This window comes from Citrus clementina, unplaced genomic scaffold (genome assembly GCF_000493195.1).
Source record: "Citrus clementina cultivar Clemenules unplaced genomic scaffold, Citrus_clementina_v1.0 scaffold_2, whole genome shotgun sequence".
Taxonomy (NCBI): Eukaryota; Viridiplantae; Streptophyta; class Magnoliopsida; order Sapindales; family Rutaceae; genus Citrus; species Citrus x clementina.
The window spans coordinates 8,582,979-8,596,239 of NW_006262688.1; the positions used below are offsets into that span (position 1 = coordinate 8,582,979).

At 36.4% G+C, this 13,261-nt stretch overlaps 3 protein-coding genes across 3 annotated transcripts; 2 read left to right on the plus strand and 1 right to left on the minus strand.

Moving 5' to 3' along the window:
- Positions 1–295: 295 nt before the first annotated feature.
- On the plus strand, positions 296–5,686 carry LOC18051491 (5-methyltetrahydropteroyltriglutamate--homocysteine methyltransferase). Its single transcript, XM_024191102.1, has 12 exons — positions 296–569; positions 655–1,008; positions 1,274–1,361; positions 1,768–1,895; positions 2,060–2,451; positions 2,540–2,703; positions 3,485–3,565; positions 3,666–3,832; positions 3,917–4,022; positions 4,134–4,384; positions 4,470–4,671; positions 5,000–5,686. Exons 1-12 carry the CDS (start codon positions 436–438, stop codon positions 5,366–5,368), a joined length of 2,436 nt encoding a protein of 811 aa, XP_024046870.1. The 5' UTR covers positions 296–435; the 3' UTR covers positions 5,369–5,686.
- Positions 5,687–8,350: 2,664 nt separating this feature from the next.
- LOC18051492 (double-stranded RNA-binding protein 4) lies at positions 8,351–9,704 on the plus strand. Its single transcript, XM_024190716.1, has 4 exons — positions 8,351–8,362; positions 8,424–8,643; positions 8,898–9,062; positions 9,288–9,704. Exons 1-4 carry the CDS (start codon positions 8,351–8,353, stop codon positions 9,491–9,493), a joined length of 603 nt encoding a protein of 200 aa, XP_024046484.1. The 3' UTR covers positions 9,494–9,704.
- A 280-nt stretch (positions 9,705–9,984) lies between these two features.
- On the minus strand, positions 9,985–11,817 carry LOC18051493 (protein RESTRICTED TEV MOVEMENT 2). The gene is made up of 2 exons (XM_006446358.2): positions 11,655–11,817; positions 9,985–10,928 (listed from the first exon to the last, which is right to left on the minus strand). Exons 1-2 carry the CDS (start codon positions 11,767–11,769, stop codon positions 10,117–10,119), a joined length of 927 nt encoding a protein of 308 aa, XP_006446421.1. The 5' UTR covers positions 11,770–11,817; the 3' UTR covers positions 9,985–10,116.
- Positions 11,818–13,261: the final 1,444 nt, after the last annotated feature.

Here is a 13,261-nt window from a genome sequence, read left to right on the forward strand (position 1 = left end):
AAAAAAAAAAATAACAAAATTCTTTCCCCGCTATCTTTGAATTTTCCCTAACGACAAGAAAAGAATTAAAAATTAAAACAATTGGAATTCGAAATTTCACCAAAAATAAAATAAATAATTTTTGCTTACAATTTTCCTTAATTCTATGTTTTTAATGATATAATAAAGATGGTTTGAGTGTGATACTCTACCTCACAGTCCGAGTACTATACGTTTGACCTATCATTTGGCTGAAAAATAATAAAAATAAAAAGTATAGGTATAATTATGCCAAAAACCCTAAAGCCCGAACAGAGTCATGAGTCATGTTAACATACGTTTGACCTACCGAAAAAGAAAAAAAAACATTAACAAAATCAAAAAAATCAGACTTAGATTTAAAGATAAGAGAGTATAATTGTCTGCAGTAGCAGGGAATATAGTACTATTATATAAATGAGCCACTGCCATAATATATCTCTTAAGCCACTGCCAGGCTCTCTGAGTGGAGTATCCATATCCATATCTTTTTCAAAAACGTCTCCGCTTTTCTCATTCCTTCGCTGCTCCTTCCGTCGCACTCGTTTCAGGTTCTTCAGATTGTCGCAAATTTCTTTCTGGGTCTTTTTTTTTTAAGGTTGTGAATTTTGGGTTAATTGTTTTGGGGTGTTGCAGAGCAATGGCGTCGCATGTAGTGGGGTACCCTCGAATGGGACCGAAGAGAGAGTTGAAGTTCGCGCTGGAGTCATTCTGGGACGGGAAGAGCAGCGCCGATGAGTTGCAGAACGTGGCGGCTGATTTGAGAGCATCAATTTGGAATCAAATGGCTGATGCTGGCATCAAGTTTATCCCCAGCAATACTTTCTCTTACTACGATCAAGTGTTGGACACCACGGCCATGCTCGGTGCTGTGCCGCCTAGGTACAGTTGGAACGGTGGCGAGATTGGTTTCGATGTTTATTTCTCTATGGCTCGAGGTAACGCCTCTGTTCCCGCCATGGAAATGACCAAGTGGTTTGATACTAACTAGTAAGTCTTCTTTTTTCCTATTTATCTTCGATCATTTTGCATTTGCTCACCTTGGTTCATGAGATTTTTATTTGTTTTTGAGTGATGCTGGGAATCCTAACTATAATTCTAGTTTTTGATTCCCAAAGACATCCGTTAGTTATTAATATATATCATGGAGAGGTGAAATTATAACTTAATGACTCATATGATGTATAGCTGGGATCGCTAGCATCATCGTTTATTTTTTGTGATTTTGATTTTTAATTTGTTTAATTGGGTGTAGCCATTATATTGTGCCTGAATTGGGACCGGATGTCAACTTCTCTTATGCATCTCACAAGGCTGTTCAAGAGTATAAGGAGGCCAAAGCTGTAAGTTTTCTTCAAAATACTGTTTTTAATTATACAGCGATTCAACCCAATCGTTAAAAATCCACTAAAAGTAGGCACAGACCGGGTCACATAATAATTTTTAAAAATGTTTCCGAGTATGAGAATTCACAACTATGCTTTCTGAGTTGATGATCTTGCTTATATCCTATAAGGTTTCCAACTTTATAATCATGAATATATTTCAGATCCTATTGCATAGTTTTTTTACTCTTGAGTAATGTTGCTTGTAATTTTTAATTTAAAAGATCTTCTCTAAGGTTATTTTAATTATTCTTAAAATGTTATTCGAATCATTACTGTTGGTTTTTGCTTTTATAGTTCCTCTATTTAATTATGGATTTCTCGATTCTCTAATGTTCTTATTCTTTACTTTTGTGCAATGCAGCTTGGCATGGAAACTGTTCCTGTCCTTGTAGGCCCTGTTTCCTATTTGTTGTTATCTAAACCAGCAAAGGCTGTAGAGAAATCCTTTTCTCTTCTTTCCCTAATTGACAAGATTATTCCTGTCTACAAGTATGATGAAATTGTTCTTTGTTTAATGCTATCCTTTTCAAATGGAAAAATTATGGATTGATTAATTATAGTTTTTGCTGGATTGGAATCAGCAGATACGTCGTCAATAGTGCATTGTAGGTATATTCTCATGATTAATGCATATCATGTCAATTACTTGGCAGGGAAGTTGTGGCTGAGCTAAAGGCTGCTGGTGCCACCTGGATTCAGTTTGATGAGCCAACTCTTGTCCTGGACCTTGATTCTCACAAATTACAAGCATTTTCTGATGCATACTCAGGGCTGGAGTCATCGCTATCTGGTTTGAATGTGTTAATTGAGACGTACTTTGCTGATGTTCCTGCAGAGACATACAAAATACTCACTTCTTTGAAGGGTGTCACTGGATTTGGGTTTGACCTTATTCGTGGAACAAAGACACTTGATTTGATTAAAACTGAATTTCCTTTGGGCAAATACCTCTTTGCTGGAGTGGTTGATGGTAGAAACATTTGGGCCAACGATCTTGCTTCTTCACTCACTACCCTCCAGGATCTTGCAGGAACTGTTGGAAAGGGTATCTTTTCTTAGATGCATTCTCTGGCTATTGCAAATTTAATTTTTGTCTCTTGGTACTAAATTATGCTATCGGTTTAATTGTGCAGACAAGGTTGTAGTCTCAACATCCTGCTCGCTTCTGCACACTGCGGTTGATCTAGAGAATGAGACTAAGCTGGACCAAGAGATCAAGTCCTGGCTTGCATTTGCTGCACAGAAAGTAGTTGAAGTAAATGCATTGGCCAAGGCATTGTCTGGGCAAAAGGATGAGGTATTTCCCAGTTGGAATTGTTATTACGCATTAATTTTATCATTTGAACTTTTGAAAACAGTACAACTTTTTCATTTAACAAATTGTTGCTTGCAAGTTTACATCTGTACATTTTGCCTATCAAACTCATTAAAATACTTTGGAGCTCTAATAAACACACTTTGAATGAATTGAATGTGTGGTTTTTCATCAACTTTACGTTTGTTGAGATGGTGTATTTTGAAAGTAAATCAATTTCTCTTTTTTTTTTTCACATGTAAAACCAGATGATGTAGTCTTACTAATTCTGTTCTCTGTTAACTTGCTTATGAATTAGAAACAAAAGCCATGGTACTTTATATTTTGATGCATGATTCACTTGTGATATTGCATATTTTACATTCTTGAGAGATTCAGACTTTTGTCTGTTTGTCTCTGATTTTAATGTGTAAAAAATGGTTTTTTTTTTTTTTAATTACAAGAACTTCAGGTTGTTGTTTCTGATTTTCTAATGTATATTTCACACAAATGTGTCCACATAAGTTTATCCTTCTCTGCAGCTCTGCTAAAGCCTATTAGTTAAAATTCCAGAAATTGTTGACTATGCGGGAAATTTGAATGTCTCATTCCACTTTGTTGAGTCCACCTAGTTAACTTTTACCACTATTAGACTAACTCTGTATCACCAATCATAGCTGTTGATTCTTTAGATTTGTTGAGCTCTGGAAGACCTTGACTAGACTGACGCTCTTTTCTTAATGAATCCTTTAAAGTATTTTATGGCATCGTTTTCTTTCTCCAGGCATACTTCTCTTCTAATGCTGCAGCTCAGGCTTCAAGAAAATCCTCCCCAAGGGTGACAAATGAGGCTGTCCAAAAGGCTGTAAGTGATTAACAATAAAGTATTTCCATCTTCCACATATCTACACTACCAGCAGTTATTTACTTGTGCTTGCCTGGTATTATTATTCTTTCTTGTTTAGGCTGCTGCTTTGAAGGGTTCTGACCATCGCCGAGCCACAAATGTCAGTGCTAGGCTGGATGCTCAGCAGAAGAAGTTGAACTTGCCAAATCTTCCTACCACCACCATTGGATCTTTCCCACAAACGATGGATCTCCGAAGAGTCCGACGTGAATTCAAGGCCAAGAAGCGAGTTCTCTTGCTTTTTCATATTTTGTTGTTGAACTTTCATCATTTTCAAATTGTGTTTCATAAGCTAGTTTTTTATTTCAGAATCTCTGAGGATGACTATGTCAAGACTATCAAGGAGGAAATCAACAACGTTGTCAAGCTCCAGGAAGAACTTGACATTGATGTTTTGGTGCATGGAGAACCAGAGGTGACTTACCATCCTATACTAAATAACTTAAGATGTTGTCATGCTTTGTTACATAAATAGTGAGTGTGTGTGTTTGTGTAATTCATTCATATGATCTATATTGGCATGTAGAGGAATGATATGGTTGAGTACTTCGGTGAGCAATTATCTGGTTTTGCCTTCACTGTGAATGGGTGGGTTCAATCTTATGGCTCCCGCTGTGTCAAGCCTCCTATCATCTATGGTGATGTGAGCCGCCCCAAGGCCATGACTGTCTTCTGGTCTTCAATGGCACAGAGTATGACCAAGCGACCAATGAAGGGAATGCTCACTGGCCCTGTCACCATTTTGAACTGGTCATTTGTTCGAAATGATCAGCCCAGGCAAGGAATTAACCAAATTCAATGCCCTGTTAATTTGTGCATTTTCAAATTGTTTAATTAACTTTGCATATATGCCTGTTTTTAGATTCGAGACCTGCTATCAGATTGCATTGGCAATCAAGGATGAAGTTGAGGATCTTGAGAAAGCTGGTATCACTGTCATCCAGATTGATGAGGCTGCTTTACGAGAGGGATTACCACTCAGGAAGTCTGAGCAGGACTTTTATCTGAAATGGGCTGTGCACTCCTTTAGGATTACTAACTGTGGTGTTCAAGACACTACCCAGGTTCATTTTTGCCTCTCTAGCCCACCAGTTATTTCTTACTTGTCTGGTAAAGTGGTATCTATTTATATCTGGATGGTTGTTCCTCTAGTGCTATGCATGTCGCGTTTAATTTTTATGTTTAAAAAATATCAAGTCATTTGATTTCGGAAATTATTCAGAATTTATAAGAGAAATTTAGGGCAAATCTTTGCTCGGAGCATATATGGATAATAAAAAGAAAGAAGAGGATGCCATTTAGAGCACACTAAAAATGTGCATACTTTTGCATGCATTATGAGTAAACAAATGACTGCAATACTGAATCATTTTCTTGTAAATTTTCGTGCAGGTCCATACCCACATGTGCTATTCAAACTTCAACGATATCATCCACTCAATTATGGACATGGACGCAGATGTGATCACTATTGAGAACTCTAGATCCGATGAAAAGCTTCTCTCAGTCTTCCGTGAGGGAGTGAAGTATCGTGCTGGCATTGGTCCCGGTGTGTACGACATCCACTCTCCGAGGATCCCATCGACAGAAGAAATTGCCGATCGCATCAACAAGATGCTTGCAGTTCTTGAGAGCAACATCCTCTGGGTCAACCCTGACTGTGGCCTCAAGACACGCAAGTACTCTGAAGTCAAGCCTGCCCTTAGCAACATGGTTGCTGCTGCCAAGCTCCTTCGCACCCAGTTGGCAAGTGCAAAGTGAGTTAACAAACGTGGTCAAAATTTCTCTGTTACATATAAGAAGGGGAATTTGGAATTATATCCCAAAGTTCAAATAATATATCGGCTTCTCTCTGCGATGAGTTGCTTCCTTTTTTCTTTACTCTTATATTAGGAGGTGATGTGTACGTATCAATATCTGGACTGCTACGCGGCTTTCCTATCGCTGTTTTCTCCTGTGGGGAGCAATTTTATTGCCTTACTATGTTCTGTTTATGAAGTGAAAACCTACAACGAAATTGAGGCCTCTCTTGTCTTAGGAGGGGGATTTATACCAAATATGCCTACAAAAATTAGAATATGTGTTTTCTAATTGATATTACAACAATATTAAATCAAATGAAACATGCAAAATGAAACGTGCAATTAAAGACCCAGAAATAAAAATTGATTGTTATGCATGTTAACCACCTTTGTGCGTGGCTGAAAATTTTGATTCTGATGGTATATGAGGTGTTATCATAGGCACTGTTTTGATGATTTTATTTGAAATCATAATTATTAATTGATTTTTTTATTTTCATTTTGTTGTAAGAGTAATTTTGTTAATAAATGTTGTTCGAAGGATTTTCTCGGTATTGTGTATTGTAGTAGAAGAAGTAACAAACAAAGTTCCTGGAAAAAGGAAATACATTTGATAATGTAGGAGAAGAAAAAACTTCATTGGCTTCCGCGCACTATCTCAGAAAGTCTGGTGGGTTCGAGGTACTAATGTTTAATTGAGCTAATCTTTTTACTATTTTTTTTTACAAAGAAGTAATTATTAGATAAGAATATAAAATTTTAATAGTATATTATTTTACATATATATATATATATAATAAAAAATTATAAAGCGTTGAGAACATATTAGCTTAATGTTAAATTCAAATTCACTAATTTAAAATAAAAAATAGTAAATTCCACTGTAAAATACATTGGATCAACCTAAATAATTATAACAATACACATCCACAAACTATAATATAATAATGAAATAAATTTTTGCCATACATTTTTGATAAATTCCACGTGTCTATAGATCTTCAAAAGATCATATATTGGACGATCGCAAGAGGATTTGAATCCTTTCTTAAACCCCTCATCCAATTAACATTTTGACATTTTAGCACATGGACATGCATATTGAATTGGTACTCACAATCACAATAAATTTCCTGTTACTGAAAATGAGAAAAATATTTTTGAGTTTGAGAGCACAAAGTAGAAAACGCGGGTGGCATTGCATGCATGGCATGAACTTGATTTAAATGAAAGAAACTCAACTCTAAACTCTGATGAATTAATTAATAATTTAGAGAGTGAAAATAATAAATAATAAATTAAAAAAAAATGTACAAGACGAAGGTGCAGGAGCTGTGCCACCAGAAGCGTTGGAGCTTGCCAAGGTACTCCACCATGAAAGATGGAGCCGATCACGACCCTCGCTTCAAGTCCTCTGTTTCCGTTAACGGCCTCTCCTTTCACTCTTCCGTTTCTTGCAAATCCTCTAAAGAATCCCAAAACGACGCCGCTAAGCTCGCTTTCCTCCACTTCACTTCTCCTCCTCCAAGTGAGCTTCATTACTGCTTTTTAACAAAAGCACTTCGTGTGGAAACAGTACTGGACCCTGAGTTTATTATATATTTTACTGAAAAATTGTTGTACTATATGTGATGCACTATTTGATCAGGGCCTTCAACAAAAGATGAGCCGCTTGCTGATCAAGGATTGGAAATGGATGAAAAGCCTCAACTGGTTGATATCAATCATCCCGATATTTCAGGTACCATAGATGGCAAAGCATTTCAAGAATCAATGATATTAGTATATTGTAATTCTATACTCTATATATATATATATTTTTTTTTTTTTTTTTCTCAGTGAAACATGCTCTTACTGTGTGAAAGTTTGTAATTTTTGTCTTGTCAGTGGGAGCAAATGATTTAGTCCCTCAAGTAGACAGTTACATTTGTTGTCACTGTTCCAGATTCTTTGATATCAATTGCTGAACCAAGTGCTGGAGAAGTAAAGATTGCTGAAACATGTCAAGGTCTTGAGATTCACTCGGAAGCTTTGGGAGTCAAAAATGGTGATGAATATGAGATCTTCTTTTGCCATCTTTATATCCTATACTAATTTTCTTAATGCTTTAGAATTCTTTTAGTTAACATGAGAATGTAGTAGTAAAATTCTCTGCTTTTATTATGCTCCGCGGAATTATCACCAGAATGTGCTTGTGGAAAGCATGATGCAATTATCATGTTTATAGCAGAAAAGAATTTATTCTGCTATACGACACATCTAAGTGTGTTCTATTTTTATTTCCCTGTGATCTTTTCAACTTATTTCATTTTACATACTCTTATGGTAGCTTATTCAACACGACTTTTTGCATAACCTGAGAACTTAGAATTTTGCGAGTGTGATATTTGGGATTGAAATATTTTGTCGCAGCACTTCTTGGATAATTGATATGATTGCTTCATGCTTCCTTGGATGAGATATAACAAGAAAAAATAACAGAAAAATAGCACATCTAGACTTTCCATATATACACCTTGTGCCAAGTTTGCTTTCTTATGATTTGTCCTATCCTTCGCAATCTTGAAACCTCTACCTAATAAGTTGATTGTGCTTGTAGATGTGCAATGCCGATACAAAAGTGTGCTGCAGAACTATGCTCGGCGCAAAAACCTTGACTCGCCACTCTATTCTAGTATAAGAGAGGGTCCAGCACATGCTTGTTCCTTTAAGGCTAGAGTCACAATTGACGGGCACACCTTCGAGAGCCTAGAGTTCTTCAAAAACTTAAAGCAAGCAGAGCATGCTGCCGCAAAAGTTGCCTTATTCTCATTGGCATGTGATGACTTTCAAGAGGCAAGTTCCAAAACTTAAACCTGCTATGCTACTAAAACATTTCGTAGCTCATAAACGCATCAATACATGGTAACTACTATGAGTTTTTCTATATGCACATGTTAGCATGTATTTATGGGTAATTTTAGATGCCAGTGATTCCTGTTTTGGATGGTTTCATATTCTCTCTTTTTTTGCAGGATGACGGTGTCTTTTACAAGAATGTACTGCATGAATTATCCCTAAGAGAAGGTCTTCCAGTGCCACTGTACGAGACAATTAAATGTGGTGCACCTCACATGCCTACCTTTATTTCGATGGTGGAAGTTGATGGCGAGGTATTTTATGGAAAGGCTGGAAGAACAAAGAAAAAGGCGGAGATGAAAGCTGCTAAAGTTGCTTACACTGCTTTAATAGAGCGTAAGTTGATATTTTCCCTACCATTCCATGGTATCTTGTACTCTGAAGACAGCATTGGATCTAAAATATTCTTGAAACTCAGATGCTCTTTGACTAAAAAGCCTTAGATAGCTGGAAACCATCATATTTAATCTGTCATTCTTTCAAGGCCTCCATATCCCAGTTTCATTATGAATTTTCTGCTAAACAGTATGAGAAAGTTAAGTAAACAAGAAATTAATTGGGGAAGCACCTAAGTTTTACTTCTTGTTCAGGTGGACGGAGTTGCAGCATTGGGTCTATTACCCACACTGTCAAGGCAGATGGAGTTCCCAATTCTACTCTTAGCTCAGACTTGGATGTCACTCTTGATCCAAATTTCATTCAGAAATCTATGTCGGTTTCATCTCCAGTCTTGGAACATGGAGAAGATGGTAAAGGTAACATCTCGTTTCTCTATTTCATTCTAGATTGTACAAGCACAGAATTTCAAGGTGCATAAATCATAGATTTTACATGCTGATAATGTCCTGCATTTACAAAAGTTCAAGAAGTATGTATAACACGAAGCATGTATAACTTGATTGGAAACAAAGATATATAGCCTTGCTTTGATGTGCCTCCTTCACCAAAAAGATGCTTATCGTCTTCTCTTCCAATGACAGAACTAGATGTCTCAGCTCTCTCAATTTCAGACTCCATGGCTGCCAAAAGGGCTACCGTAACAAGCAGTTACCTACTCTGCAACAGGGTAAGGGTTTATACCCGCATCCCGGACATTGCATTTCCCAAAGGTATTACTTTGATGCCAATTAGTGAAGACAAGTGGGTGGCTGTGAGCTTGGAGTTCCCCAACGAAGAAGGCAATTGACTTAGTGGAGACGCTTGTATCATCCCGAGATGCTTGTACATCCCTTTGCATAACTATGAGTGCTTTATTCTGATGACTTTTACCTATATATTACATCTAGACCAAATGTGCTTTCATATTGAGAGTAACTTGGAGACTTTGTGATAGCTTCTGTACTGACAAATTGTCCTTTCAAAAAACTGCTTAGGCATGAACATTTTCCAGGCATAAATTAAACCGGGTATTTTATGAACCTATATTCTCTCCGAACCCCATTATTTTCTTATATTTGGAGGATTTAGTGACTTAATGGCATCTAAAACATTCTAATGTTGAGATTTGCTGATTTGTATTTTGCCTTTATCAGGCATCACAACCATTCAAATTTGCGAATAATTCGATGTTCCTCCTCTGTTTTCTTCACCTGCCTCAATTTCTACTACTTGAAGTAAACGTCCTAAAATTTCAACTTTCCAATTTTGTTGAGGGGCAGAATTTGAAATTCACTGAAACAAGATTGAAATTTTTAAACGGTGGGTGTTAATTAATCACTTTCGAAGTTACATTTTTCCGGTACATGTTGTTATGCCACGGCCCTGACATTTATATGAACTTATTATAGAGATGAGTACATATTGTTGGACTTAATTCTTAGATTTTCCAATATACCCGATTGCATTTTTGGCATAAATGTAAACTACCAGAACCAGCAAAATAGCCACGGTGAAGTTCATAATTTTTCTTGGCTGCTTCAGCTCCATCACCCAACCACCAAGAGCTTGCTTCAAATCTTCTGTTCTGTATTTACTAGCCCTCTCATTTAAACTTCCAGCTGCTTCTTTGCCCGCCTCTGCTGATGCTGCGGCATCATAATCAACAACCTTTTTATCCTTTTCTACAGTTTCTCTTGCACCCGACGTGCTTTTAACTTCTTCGGCCAAATGCTTGTTCTTCTGGGTAGCAGTAATTTTAGCTTCAACAGAAGCAGCTTTCGCCTCTTCGTTATTATTAGCCTTTCTGCTTGATTGTTTTTCAGCAATAGTACTCTTCCGAGGACGATCAACTTTTCCACTCTTTTCAGGGCCATTAGTGCCAGCAGCACTCGGAGGACTAATAACCTGTTGAGTTGCAGTGGCTGCCTGTTGATCTTGTTCTCTCTTTTGATGAGCTTCTGAATAATCGCTTTCAGGCTTTTGAGGCTTTGGAGCTTCTGTCACTGCTTGTGCTTGAGGTTTTTCCTCTTGCTGATGATCAGCTGGTGTAATGATTTTTGGGTGTTTGATGAAAAGCTTACCACCCTCAAATTTGGCACTGATTTCATTGAAGTCATAATTCGATGAAATCGGAAATTCCTTGCTGAAAGAGCTCCATTTGTTGTTACCAAGCGGGCGTTCTCCACTGATTCTCATCTTTTTTGAAGTGGTTACTTGAACCTTCAGTTGTTCCTTTCTAAAACCTGTAAAGTTACGATAACAACGATATACATATTGTTAAATATAATCTTGGACGCTTCTATTTTTTTTCCCTTTAACCTCATGATGTGCAAATTTTCCTTTTATTTTTCTATTTCCAGTCTGAATGTTTCTTTGACTTTAGTTGATTCCTTCCTTTTAGACGCAAAAGATGAAGAAAAGCAAAGAAAAAGGCATCAGCTTCCTGTCTTTAAATATTCTCATCGTTCTTTCTGAAAGCGGAAAAAGGATTAACGTGAAGATGAAATTTTTGTACGAAACAATTCTATCTCCAATTTTAATGGAAACTGATGTCATCAAAATTAAAATTTTAAATCATATAAAAAATGTAGACGTCCTCAACTATGTTATATTCTTAAAAAAAAGGTATGTTAAAGCAAGTGTTATATATATATATATATATAAATAATGAGTCCTTCGTGTAGGCTTCTGTACGTAATAAAGTGCAGATTCGGCATAAAGTGCAGATTCGGCATTTCAAAAACATTATAAAAAGGCTGTACATGGACCTTAGAACATTGTAAAAGCATTTTACAAAAAGAGCTTAAAATGCTGAACCCACATTTTATAAGTGCAAACGTCTGCATCTTATATATGTCTCCATATATTTTTGGGACCTTAAATGGCAAAAATTTGTCATGATTTGGATACATGTTAATAATTGAACTAATGCAAATGAAGGAAATGAGGGAAAAAGGGGGGGAAAAAACCTGGTAAATTTACAATAAGAGTGTCAAATTCATCCTCTCGTGCCCACTCTGTCGATGGCTCAAATTTCTCATACTCGCGATTAGTTTGAGCAGCTGCCAGTGGTTTCCTTTCCATATCTTATTGAATGGCTAGCCTTTGCTTCTACTGATGGATATGATTTGTTTCTGCTGGTTGAAGATGATATATAATCTTCAATGTGTTGGTTGTTTCATATATATACATATGCGTTGCAAAAAGATTATTAGTTATTATTGATAAATTATAGAAGGAACCTTCTGAGTTGTGATTGATGTTTTCTTTGAATAATGGTTATTCTTATGCATTTCTTTGCTTCCAAATTTGCTACTTACTTTTAGGGTTTTGTGTCTTTCGGGTGTTCATTGGCATGAAGTATGCTTAATTTGTTCACGTAGAGTTTGTAAACTTGGCGCATGGGAAAAGTGAAGGTTCCCTGTTTCTGTTCTGATAAAAAAATAAAAAAATAAATAAATAAAAACTACGGGCAACATCGCTCACGCATTATGTTTTCTTTTAGAATAATCAAGGTTCAAGGAGGTTTGCCATGTGTTAGCTAAAACTCCAGTACGACAATGGGTCCGAGGCTGGCCCGTGATCCACATGATCATCTAAATCCAATGAATTGTATTTGGATCGATCTAAATAAATTTGGATTTGAATGAGCATATTGAAGATGGATTGGAGTCGGTTTGGATTAATTTAAGATCTGAATGCAACTCGTACATGTTCCATTGCCATCCCTTAACAATAAGCAATAAAATATTAAAATCAAACATTTTTCAAATATGTGGTATCAAAAGTGGGATGACAATTTATGGGCTTGGATCCAACTTCAGTCTTTTTAGATTCCGACCCAAGCACCAATTTTTTGTACTGGACTTGGATTTGAACCCGATTTTTTTCCGATCCAGATCCGAGCCAGGGTCAACCCAGAAAAATTTAAGTTTTCGGATGGTGGGTTTTAAACTTGGATTGCTTATAATGTTTTCTGAATTTTGGAGATTGGAATGAAGTCAAAAACCTGTTTGCAGTTCAAATGAAAAATAAACTTGTTCTAAAAAAAATCAAATGCAAATCATATGACATTTCCAGATAGTAAAAAAATATAAAATCTAAAATACAAAGTTTCAAAGCAATAAATATCTACAAATACAAATTTATAACGTAAATCTACAATTCAAAGTTCAAAGTTCAAATCATTAGTCTAAAGACTAAACTCTCAATCATATACTTCATTTGACTGTGCTCACTCATCAAACTTTCAACAATCAAATGCTCTGTAGAAAGTATTGCTTCCTCCGGAATTCCATCTAAAGAAATGCATAAATCATAAACATAATGAGTGAGACAACCAGTTAGTGATAAATTGATAATAGAAATAATATAACGAAGTCATTTGATTCTAATAAATAAGTTTTCGATATCTTTTAGGTTTTATTCAAGCCAAAACCAATCGAGTACACACTAATGCCTCCATTGTAGATGGATGAAATTTACTGCGAGGAGGGCTCAAATGTCTACCTAGATATGGCCAATGGGTCGTGCCGCCACCAAAGCAAGACCCATGCGTGCTTGTGCCCATGTTGTG